The sequence below is a fragment of the Acanthopagrus latus genome, chromosome 20 (genome assembly GCF_904848185.1).
Source record: "Acanthopagrus latus isolate v.2019 chromosome 20, fAcaLat1.1, whole genome shotgun sequence".
NCBI lineage: Eukaryota > Metazoa > Chordata > Actinopteri > Spariformes > Sparidae > Acanthopagrus > Acanthopagrus latus.
The window spans coordinates 8738258-8750447 of record NC_051058.1 but is presented as its reverse complement, the minus strand read 5'-3'; the positions used below and the strand labels follow the sequence as shown (position 1 = coordinate 8750447).

The 12190-nt window shown below is 39.6% G+C and overlaps 1 protein-coding gene across 1 annotated transcript; it reads right to left on the bottom strand.

Annotated features, from left to right (window-relative positions):
• Positions 1 to 29: 29 nt before the first annotated feature.
• ccz1 (CCZ1 homolog, vacuolar protein trafficking and biogenesis associated) lies at positions 30 to 11681 on the bottom strand. Its single transcript, XM_037082208.1, has 17 exons — positions 11499 to 11681; positions 9598 to 9673; positions 9378 to 9474; positions 9143 to 9240; positions 8797 to 8890; positions 8582 to 8662; positions 8443 to 8490; positions 8220 to 8303; positions 7417 to 7592; positions 6646 to 6727; positions 5470 to 5531; positions 3879 to 3990; positions 3541 to 3574; positions 3238 to 3355; positions 1689 to 1847; positions 679 to 806; positions 30 to 588 (listed from the first exon to the last, which is right to left on the bottom strand). Exons 2-17 carry the CDS (start codon positions 9609 to 9611, stop codon positions 533 to 535), a joined length of 1443 nt encoding a protein of 480 aa, XP_036938103.1. The 5' UTR covers positions 9612 to 9673; positions 11499 to 11681; the 3' UTR covers positions 30 to 532.
• Between the last annotated feature and the right edge of the window lie 509 nt (positions 11682 to 12190).

Below are 12190 nucleotides of genomic sequence, written 5' to 3'. Positions count from 1 at the left end.
CAACAAGTAGAAAAATTACACTACACAAAATGACTTCTTAATTTATTGAAAGTTAGCGTAGTTGTTTACAAACCACAATAGTTTTGACATAATGACATCTTATTTTAAAACTATCACTGATCATCAAAGGAACCTGGAGTAAACTGTTCTGTGCATATCACTTTTTAAATTAATTTCAGACACTGTCATGATGTGGTCATTTAAAAAAAAAAACAAGAAAAACAAAAACAACATGAACAAGTTGGAATTTGAAACAAATCAATATGTCCAGTTAACAAAACCCTGGAAGTATGTACAAAGAAAGACAGAAAATAAAGTACATGTACAGTAAAAATCTGGATTTACATGTAATTACAAGAGAAAATTACAATTTTTATAGGTTAAATAAAATAAAATAAAAACTTAGTGAGAGAGCTTTTTTATTTTTTTCTTATTTTACAATGCAATTATTGCATTACGTTGATGCTGTCATGATACCCTGCAACGCTGACAGTTTTTAGTGTGGTTGAACAGTCTCTGCCTGTTTGCTGCATCAGTCCAAGAAGAAAATGTTGTTGAATTGAGTTGCACAAAGCCTCTTGACTTCCTCTGTAGGGGAGAAAAGAGAAAAGGGCATTAAGGTTGTTAAGTACTGATGACTGACAGAGATGTAGTCATTGCCAATTGGTGGAGACTTACCATTTACTTCGATCAGATTGGCGTTCTTCTGATTCAGGATCACGTACAGTTCTCTCTGGTCTGACTTCTTACCAACTACCCAGTAATCTGTCATAGCTTTCACAATGATTTCTTCATCTTCATCCACCCTGGGAGACAAATATAAAGTCAAGTGAAGGAAACTGTCACATTTACAGCAGATTCTTTGTATCTGATTGGAACTGTGAAGTCAGAAGTGGATGCATTTCTCAGTAAAACACAACAGAAATCCACAAGAAATCACCTACATTTAAATATCTAAATTGCACAGGTAATAGTATGTATGTTTTGAGTATGCTGCCAGGGACAAAAACATCTGTACAACATCTCGGCAAAAAGAGGAACTGATATTGATAACGGCGTAAAAGCTATGAATGTCGATGCCATTTCATGTCCCACAGTCTGGAAATGGGGCTTTCACATGACTCCAGTCTCATGACTGCATCTAAACTGAGTGAGCTCACAAAGTTCACATTCACATCACATTATCTATGAAAATGACACAGCTAGTTTAACAAATCATGCCAGGCAGAGTTGAGAAAGGGAGAACTGGATGAAAATCCTGAGGATGCTAAATGTCTCTGGGAATCTCAGTGTAGCTCCTCTAAATCATTGATGCTGAGGGATTTTTGTAATACATTTTTGTTTTGGTTGTTTAAAAACCCTCAGCAGAAATCAAACAAATTAGCTGGGACTAAGTGTTGATGCTGCAAGGAATGTGTATCAGCTCGCCCACATATTCTACAAGTTTATCCTTTTTGGGAGGGAGTGGGATGCTCAGTATCAAGGATACTTGGCTTTGCTATTGACGTGTCATTTTTCTCATTGTACCCAAGAGTTATTCCTGAAGGTTTGTGCAAAAGGAAATCGACCTGCTACTGCTGGGAGCAATAAGGCCTGAACATAATGTTGTGATTTACTTAGGAAACACTATTGACCAAATGTGTGGAGGCCTTTGAGATAAACACAGCTACAGCCTTTTCCTGCCTTACCTGGCGAAGTCACAGTTGATGTCTCCCAGGATCTTCATGAGGTCGGGGTGGACAGAGGTGAGGCAAACACTGGCAGTCTTCCTCATGTGGATGGTGCTCTTCTCCGCCAGATTCATGTGGTTGAAGTAGATGAACTTAAACTGCGGCTCCTTCTCAGGCCTGAGTGGACACAAAATGTTAAAGCTGTGTGACCTCCTGCTTGTGAAAAACAAGGCCCAGTCTATGATGTGCATCTTTTTGAAAGGGTGCTACTTCATTTTCAAGGTGACATTGTTTGGTTGTTAGAGGTGCTGCCCTCAGCTTTTATTTTGAGCTGATATGGAGGGAAGACATATCTTGCTAATTTGTTTTACCACTATAGCCCCTGTTTACATCAGTAGGAGATTAACGATGTCCAGTCAAAGTGTTCGGGTGTCTCTGTGGCAAGCCACTCAGGAAACACACATTATTAATAGATGATACAGGAGGGCCAAATCACTTTGGATGATAACATCCACCAAAAAGCCACTTGTGCATTTTAATTAAGCCCAATCCATTGTCCACCCACGTTAAGGTCAACTGAGGATACAGTTATTACCACAGCTTAGCTGACAACAGTACTGTAATAGTATCTCTGGAAGAGTGCGTGTAGGTATTCAAACAGGCCATACAACTGATTTTATCTGTGCTTCATCTCATTATTTACAGTTCCAACAGGCCAAATCACGACACACACCTGAACGACAACTGAGGAATTTGGAACGCCATCATTTATTCAGTGGATTCTTCACTTGAGTGATTAAAAAAGGAGCCCATCAAATTGCCCAGACCAGGGAGTCCAGTCTTGGATTACAGGGGCACACGAATCTGAAGCTAACTGCTGGGGTTAAAGGAGAGCGGGCCAGGATGCCAGTCTTTACGGCTACTCTGCTTGAGTTACCCCTAAGTAGTGCCCTGACGATATCCAGTGGTATTAGAGTCTCATCTGACGCTGGCAGCCAGGCAGAGTTAATACAAACTGATGACAACAACACGGCTAATCATGGGACTGCATTTCATTAAAATCATCTTGTGCCCTTATGCAACATTCTCTCTAATTCTGGTAATGCGCTGGAAACTGTTTTTGACTATGTATGATGCAGCACTTACTTAAATAACTGATGAACAAATAAGTGTACAGTGGGGCTGCAACCAACATTTTCTTCTTTAAATTAATGCAATGATAATCAAACTGAATCATTTAAAAATGCCCATCACATCCCAAACACCCCCGGTGATGTCATCAAATTAGCTGTTTACTTCCCCAAACACTCAACAACATAAAAATATCCAATTTACTATCAATAAAGGCAAAGGCAAAAATGAAAATTGTTCTCAGTAAGGAGTAAACTAGTAAAATGCAGACCAAATTATTTTTAAACAATAAATAATTGGGCTTTGTCGCTATATATTTCACCTTTATTGCATTATGAGGGGGAAAGTATTTTATTATGAATATAGACATGAGTTGTTGCTGTAATTAAATTGTTGGTAGCAATTAGAAATATTGTTAAACAAGCAGTCAACTGACCCTGATATCCTGCGGTTAATGGTGAACTGTTCACAGATGTCTGATGCCAACAAAGTGAGCTGAGGGCCCACCAAGCTGTCCAGCTGTTCACAGAAGTCCCTCGTCAGCTCCACAGAGGCTAGAAAAGAGACGGAGGAGACAAACGTTATGGACATATGAAGACAAAAGGGACATTTTAGTTTTATATGAGCAGTAAAATGGCTAAAATACTAGACAGCACCAAAATAAATTAACCAGGAAATGGGAAATGAAAGTGGACTCCTTTATTTCAGTGGGCAGATGGGTGACTGGGTGCACACTTACCACTGATCATAAAACACGCTGCAGCGCTCATCGCCTGGAAAAGAGCAGATGGGTGCAGGTTAAGTGCTGAATCAAGGTCACACAGGTTAGAGATTACATTAACATGATGATAAACATCATGGGCAAACTTCATCATTTTAAAATTCAGCTGTCTAATACCAAAAAATCCATATCGTTTGATAGAGAAGTGGAATTTTTTCATCCTAAATCTGCTGTTCATAAACAAATCCTCCAGTCACAGATTATGAAAATGAATGACAACTCCCCCCTATTTTAATACATTAAAAAAACCCTCCTTTATGGACAGTCACAATTACAGCAGATCATGTTTACTCTACCTTATAAACAATCAGGTGTAGCTCCTCATAGCCATCTTCTGCGCTGACAAATATTTTTGGAAATCTGAATTTGGCCTCAGGGTCTTTAAGATTGGTGGGTCCTGTAAGAAACCTGGAGAGAACAAGAGGAGAGCGTGAATAATCCAAAAAGTAAAAAAAAACTGCTAGCCCACCTAAGAGACTATTTATAAAACAAATTTAGGACAGATTGCTAGTAGGGCTGTAAAAAGGAGCCTGAAGAATTGTGAAGCTGAAAATGTTAAGATTGTCCTGATGTTCAAACATTTTATTAATTATCTTTCTAACAATTTATCAGTTGATCTCTATGTCAACATGTAGTAAAAAAAAAAAAGTAAATCAAATCTTTTGTTTAGTCCAACAACTAGTGCAAAACAATTAATTGTGCTAATGACTAATATGTCATCACATATTACCATTTGGAACCAAGACTGAAACCGGAACCATTTTGCTAACTAATTTTCAGTCATTCGATTAATTGATATTAACGCTATATATTCATTCAAAGGGGATGTTCCTGTACATCTACAGCAAAAGCACTGGAAGCGAGGATTTGTGTGTCACTTTTTATGGCGTCATGAGACGGATCCAAGTGTTGCTCATGGGGGAAGGTTTGGCCTGTTGGTGGCACTAGATGTTAGGACAGCGGGTTACCACTACAGGTATGAATCATTATCTTTCCTGAATATCTGTACCAAATACACAACAACACAGCCAGTAGTTGTCCAGATATCTTGAACAAAAGTGTTGAAAAGACTGAACCAAATATCAGACTGATTATAAAAGAACTAAAAGATTCATTCTTCTTCACCACTTATCCCTTCATGACAGATCCAAACTGAACAAAGGATTCACTGTTATACTGTTTACACACGTGACTCCAAGGATGCCACATATTAGAAACCATGAGCACTGAGGCCTCTCTTTGTGTTGCATGTGTGTATCCAACTCTCTCCAAGTGCATCTGTAGACTATTTTACTTCAACCTACTTCTAACAATTTTGCTGCCCTTCATTTAATATTCTTTATATTCTTGAGTGACATCCAATCAGAGCCTATACTTATAGGTCACCAGGCGTCAGCCTTGGGCTACTGCAGCAGCTCCACTTCACCTTCAGGGACAAATGACTTGAAGCAGCGTTCACACACCAGTTTTTTTCCAGACGGAAAACGCTTGAGCAAACTGTCTCTGGTTACATACGTACATTGAAACTGAATAGAAAGTAGATTTCATTTTCTTTCCCTGAAGCGTGCAGTGAAACTCTACCCCCTGCTCTCTTATTTAAATACAAAGTGCTAGCCAAGGGAGTTGCCTCCTTAAATAATTTGGTTGACTGCAAGCAAAGCTCATTACTGTCAGTGGGTCGAGACCACAAGACGCTGCTGCAGACACATGCACGTGGATGTAAACAGTACGCCTCGATGTTTAATATTGGACAACTTGTACATTCAAGACAGATTATTCCACTGACAGATATGCTGATAAATGATATGATAAGAAAATGCCACTCTCGCTTTTACAGGACCCTCTGCAGGTAAACACAGATACAGATACATGTAATCGGGGACTTACCTCCCATAGTGCAACAGGTTCCCTGCGACCTCTGGCCTCAGAGGAGAGTCCCTGCCAGCCAGCTAAGAGGGGAAAAGACTTGGTTTAGTGGAAAATGTTCAACAAAGCTTTGCAAGCAATATTCACAGCTCGTATTCAGGACAGCTGACTTGTAATTTCTGTCTTATGAGGCTCCATTTATGCCAAAATGATGTCACTGAAAACCACAGTGTGTATTCATTTTTTCTTACATGACCATCTTAGCACTAATAGTGTGTGCTCCAAATAATAAGCTCCTCCCTGATGAAGACGAATGTTTTTAAGTCAGACAGTGTGAGGTCCCATTGGTGCCACTGCCTGTTATCCGAACATGTAGCAACACATTTGTCTTTGAACTGTACTTGCTTTGACAAAATCATCTCTTGTCACTTATCACCTGACATCTGTCTGTCACCTTTACTTTGTCTCATACAAAATAATAATATCTAATTTACTCAAATTAATATAATTGTTACGTCACATCATTACGACATGCAAAACAGTCAACTGACAACAGAAGCGCAGTTCAAATCGGCGGCTCCCATACTGAAATCCCATACTGTCTGGGTCATTAACATAAAAAAATAAAAGCATCAGCTCACATTACATTCTTCATAATCATGCAGGAGCATAGTATCGTGAATGCCTAATATCAGTGCTAAGATGGTGCTGCCATCGTAAACTAGAATTACCAACTCAGGGTTTGTTTACACTCTGCAACTGTATCTGTCCAGAACACACAATATACTGTCTGTAGTGAAGTCTTTGAAGGAATTTGATGAAAGGTATTAAGTGTATTTTCTGGCAAAACAGAAGCTCTCACTTTAATGACATGTATGAGTACAGTGAATAATTTCCAGTCAATCTGTTGACCTCACTCAGAGACTATTTTTGTGCAAGAATCATCTGAAGCTGACGTTCTGCAAAACCAATGAATTTGTGGCGTATTAATGCTGCATGTCTATATACTGATTGAGTGAAACAAAAACAGATTCCTTGTATGTGCACAAATAAAGCTGATTCTGATAGAACACATAGAAGCTAAACATTTCTTTTTAAATGTGGATGCTTCACACACATTTTCAGTCCGACAGCAAGGAGGCTCAATACAATCACCGTGGTTTTATCTTAACCCCATGTGCACTCCCACTTCCTCACCTCTGGTTCGGAGTGCCTGGGGAACAGCGAAGTGGTCAGGTACTTATAGAGGATCCTCATGTCATCTTGCTCCAGTCCGCTCCTGCAGACAACACCACAGGGACAGTATTATAACCTTTACAAGGCACCCTGCCAAAAACCAAATAATGTGTGGCTGTTGACTATTTTCAGTGTGCTTCCAGTTGAATGTGCATCATGGGTGAGGCATTATATTTATTGATTAAAATGGCGCTGCTATGAATACTCCAGAGCAATGCTATCTAATTTAAACAATAATTAAACAGCTCCTCTGTTTTTCTGTTGACAATGAAAGATCACACTGCTCTCGAGCAATTTCATTAGATATTACGTAATCCCCGTGCTTACACACTGTGCCACTGTTCCAGGAGAGAAAGTGACATTTCAGTGAGCGTGTTAACCACAAAGAGGATTACGAGACCCACCTCTGTTTACCATGGATAGAGATAGTTTGCCGTGAAGTCTCACCCTACAAATCATCTCTACTAACTTTGTTTTGTGTGAAGGTGTTTCCTAGCAACTTCTGTCTGCTTGCAAAACAACATGGCTAAACACTGCTGTGTGCTGGTGGCAGGCACTACCAATCAGTTTTGATTTGTAAAGAGCTCTGCAAGATGCATAAATAAGTTTAATTTTGTTGGTGAAAGTGTTATTTCTTGAGGTGGTGTGTTCAAGAGGGCTTCCAAATTTAATATCAGTATCAATAGCTGGAGGAAAAAGACACAATTTACAAAAGAAGTTTCAAGTCTGTACCAGATGAGCTGGTCGTTATACAGGAAGGCTGTGTATTTGATCAGACTGAGGCTCTCCTCCACTCTGTTGACGAACGACTGGATCTTAAGGTAGGTCATCTTGTCCAGTGGGAAGAAGCTGATGCCTCCAAACACGTCCAGCAGGTCGCAGGATTGAAGATGGAGAGTCTGCAGATACTGAAACCCCCAGAATGAACACACACACACACACACACACACACACACACACACACAAAGAAATAACAGGAGACACAGGCCAGAGACACAGGAGAAGGGAAGGTGAAAGGGGTTAGTTTACCTGCCTACAAGTGCTTGCTTACAGAGCAATAAAGCCAGAGGAATAAGAAACTCTGACTGATGCTGTGTGGAGACGCTTGCATCATCCTGACATTCAACCTCTGACAGGCACACCACTGCCATCTCTCCCTTTGTCTCAGTCTTTGGGTTACATGGAGGAGAGGGAAGCCCGTGTTAACTTAAGAGGGGTATTCCCTAATTAGAAATTAATTTTTTATACTTGTGTATATGTGTTTATCGTTCCAGCAAGCTGACTGTGTTATGAAGTGGAGACAGCTAGTAAAGACAGAAACACTGTATGTTTAACAGAGTATCATTCCTGGAGGTGAGACCTTGTGAAAACATTGACTTTCAGGCTCTAGTGACTTTTTAGTACAACATCCATGTGCACATCGTCAGGCTATAATCAATCATGCTTTCAAAGCCAATATTTAAAAAGGCATGTAAAGAAAAATGAATGACGTGAACTCACACCCCGACACAAAGATTTAATGGAGAGCTTTTTACCCTGTAGAAGAACTTCTCAAGCTTCTGAATGAGCAGCTCCACTCCGCCGGCTTCCACCGCTCTGCCAAACGTGCCGTTGAAGAGCTAAAGCACAAAAAAATAATCACCACTATTTTTGTATCAAAGGCCTTTAACTGGTAGTACAGGGTTATCATTGTATGGCTCTTAGAAGAGGAAGAGTTCTGACAGTATCTAAAAATACATATACTGGGTTCACACTCACCTTGTACATACTGTAGCACTGCCTCACCACTGCACCATAAACAGTGTCCTACAGAGGCAAAAGCATATGGTGAGCTAAAGTTAAAACCAGCAAGATTTAGTGAAAGGAATACAGATGTTGAGCATCACTCAGCACTCACAAGTATTTCCTCTTCCTGATATTCTACTGTGGGAGGTTTACCATCTTTGTTTGGTTTCTCAATCATTGGGTTTCGAACCACCTGAGGAAAGAATTTGGAATACAAACAGCAGGATTAGACAAGGAAAGCCTAAGAACATCCAAAGAAATTCAACAAAGCCTAGACAAACAGAGCAAATACTGAACAAGAGATGTACACGTAAGCTTTTAAAATACCATGACTATCCAGAAATTGTCCTCGGGCTCGAAGAAAAACTGCCGGTTCTTCTGTGTGTGCAGGGACTTGGCTGGTTTTGTTGGACAGAACGTCCTGGAAGACAGAAGACATGACTGTGAAAAGAAAGAAGTTCAGTCCGGTCCTTTCTGCTTTCACAGATAATGGATATTTATCAGTGTTTTTATCGACCCTTATTGCAACATTTCCCTGTTCTGTTATACCTCCAGTTCAAAGAAAGGACGCCCTCCTTCTTGTTTGCTTTAACACAGCTTGTTAAACTGCGCCACGTTGCTCATATTGGACACTTACAAATGAATGCCAAGCCTACAGCGCTGAACTCTTTACCTGGTGAACTGTACAATGGCTTCACAAAGGCCAACATTTCGGATCTTCTCATTCTTCTCCACATCACTTGGGTGGTAAAACAAAATCTTCTTCTCTTCCTAGAGAATACAAAAACACCTTGATTAGCACTGCAACACTGCAATTACACTTTTGGCAAGTTTTCCTAATAACCAGAGTTAAAAAGAAAACAGCTCATCAAACTGTTAACTCTGTGTTTATCTGGAATCAACCTCACCTCTCCTTCTCGGGGTCCAAATGTCGGGTTGTAAATGAAAAAACTGAGCAGAGATGGTGTGTACTGTTTCTCTTGCATTCCTGAGGCCATCCTGGGACTGTAACAGACACAAAGAGAGAGATGAAGAAACGCAAACCAGGTAAAAAAATAAAGACCTTTTAGATTTCTTTCAGCTAACATCAATGTCAGCCTTGTGTCATCACGAACATGTACACCTTACCTGATCATTAGCATTAGTGTAACTTGTGTCTGGATTTCCTTTGTTCCAAAGGCAGTTTGGTTAGCATGCCGTGTGCCTGCAGAATGAGGACAAGCACATCATCAACTGTAGCATGACAGATCCAGAGAGAATCATTAAGCTCTAACTGGAGGGTTAAACATGCACAAACAAACACACTGAGGACAGCCGATGTTTATTAGAGCAAAGTTGGATCTATACTTGGAAACACTGATCTGGTATGCTGGATCAGTAGGGATATAATAATGCTCATGCGGAGCCGCTCTATTCAATTATATGTCATGTTTTTATGTCTTATTTGCACTAAATGTTTGGAATCATTTTGATTGTTTATTTTGAATCTTATTTGTGTGAGCTGTGATTCAATTTGCAATAATTTGTGACTTAATTTTGGTGTTTATATCTTCAGGAAACGGACTTACACACACACTGTCCACTTCTAATGAAGTTTCTTAACAACAACATTTTGGTACTTAGACCTTCATCAGATTATCTAACAAGACAATGGGGGAGAGTGTGTCGGCCTTCGGTCTTCTCCTATGTACCCGTCTTCCCTAAGGTGTGCAAGAGCTGCACTCTGTAAATGTTTACATCTTAAATTGTAATTTGTGTTAATTCTGAAGATTTTTACAAAGTTACCACAAGTTCATTTAATATTTTGACTGAAAAATAATAACTCAGTTTATATATATCTATGCATTTATTTGTCTCACAACTCGGTATCAGCAGATATTCAAATTCAGGAATTGGAACTGGATCAGAACTGAAAAAAAAAAAAAAAATGTGGATTGTATATCCCTACCAAATACTGTCAATATTCTGTGGATCAGGTATTGTGAATGACATGACTGACCCACAGCTGCTTTGTCAATGATTTATACCTTCCGTTAACAGTTGTTAACATTTATTTATTCATGGCAGGCCACTGACGTGGCTTTAAGTGCCTAAGTTATCCCTGGTCTTAAGTTACTACATTACAAACATAGTACACAAATTAGTTCCATGCAGGAAGGTACAGATGTATCAGGATTTGGGAAAAAAAATGGTAAATGTGTTGTTTACAGTATAGGCCTGGTTGTGGCACTGGAATCGGTGTACCCCCTTCCTTTTAATAGTCTATTCTCATTCTAAAAGATAATCCCATTGAAGGTACTCAAAATTAAACAAAAGCACAAAACTGATATCTACACATATTTACCAGCTTATTTAGTGTACTGATACCGATCAGTGTTTCATCAACACTCTTTGATACAGCAGAAAGTGGTGGACAAATGATCAGTATATAGAAACTAGAATCTATCAATCAATGCAACAACACATGAGCAATGTTTTCATGTCATGGTGGCCCAACAACACACCACACAGTGCCAGGCAGCTTCACCATGACGTTCAGGTTTTATGAGGCTTTAAATGTTTTAATTTGAAGGTCAACAACCGTTGAAAAATTCCGTAAGAATATCAATCCGTGTGTTTTTATACTTCAGTACTATCTGAGGCATGTTTGCTCCCGGCACTGTGTACAGGATCACGCACATTTCGCTACGTTGCCTGCTGTAGTTAAGCCGGTGAAGTCTGTGCAAACTGAGCTAAAAGCTCTGAGAGGAACCACAACACACAAGCTAATCGTGTTGTTTTGTTTTGTTTTGTTTTGTTTTGTTTTTGTTAATTATGACTTTGCGAGTTGAGCACACAGGGTGCCGTCCGTGGCTCTGTGACTTAACATGTACAACTACTTCATATTAACTGCCGTCGAGCTCAGCAACAAGCCGACGGTGAGCCAGATCCAGCAGCCACTAGCTTGCTAGCTCGATCTGCTAGCGGCTGAGTTGTGTTTGCAGAGATTCGGGGGGAGAAAAACAGCGTTAGACGACGGCAACACTCACCTTACAAAGCATACACCCAGCAAGGGCAGGTACTTGTGGCTGTAGGTTGCGTAAACAAAAATAAAAAATGAGGAAATGAGATCAATGAGAGGAGATGCCGCATTATACTTCACATTCTTAACTTCCTGTATTTGACAGCGCGGCGTCACGAGTTCAGCAGCTCGGGTACAATCGATGTCAAGCCAGAGGTTCCTAGTCCAAGGGGATCAAGAACTGTAGAATATCTTCTTGATTATTATTTAATGTAGTCGGATTCTGCAAAGATGTGGGTTCACATGCAGTAACATTTGACTCAATGTGTACTTAATTAGATTCTCTTGTTTACAAAGAGTTTTTAGGAGGAGGATTATTAACCAAGAACCTCTTTGGTCATGCATTTGATTACATCAAGTCTCTGTATCCCAGGCAGTGACAATGACAATAGGAAGTCTACTGTGTAGTACTTACATTTGGAAGTAATTTCTTTCTTTCATCCTCACATTCAGTAATTGGTTTAGATTATACCATACATTTATTTCACATTAATCCCTGTAATGTTTTACGCCTTATATATTTTCTCTATAAACAAATATACATCTTAGTGAGACCCTAAACAAATGCTTCATTCAGTTTGTTAAATTGTAATTATCTTAGTGTACGATCTGTGAGCAATACATTGCATGTAGTCATGAAATACACTGTCACCAACCTCA

Excerpts from the sequence above, each read along its gene's own strand:
- ccz1 (XM_037082208.1), bottom strand. Across the intron at positions 8,663-8,796 it reads ACAATTTCTGGATAGTCATG|GTGGTTCGAAACCCAATGAT; the intron begins GTATTTTAAAAG and ends TTCTTTCCTCAG. Across the intron at positions 1,848-3,237 it reads ATTAACCGCAGGATATCAGG|GCCTGAGAAGGAGCCGCAGT; the intron begins GTCAGTTGACTG and ends GTGTCCACTCAG.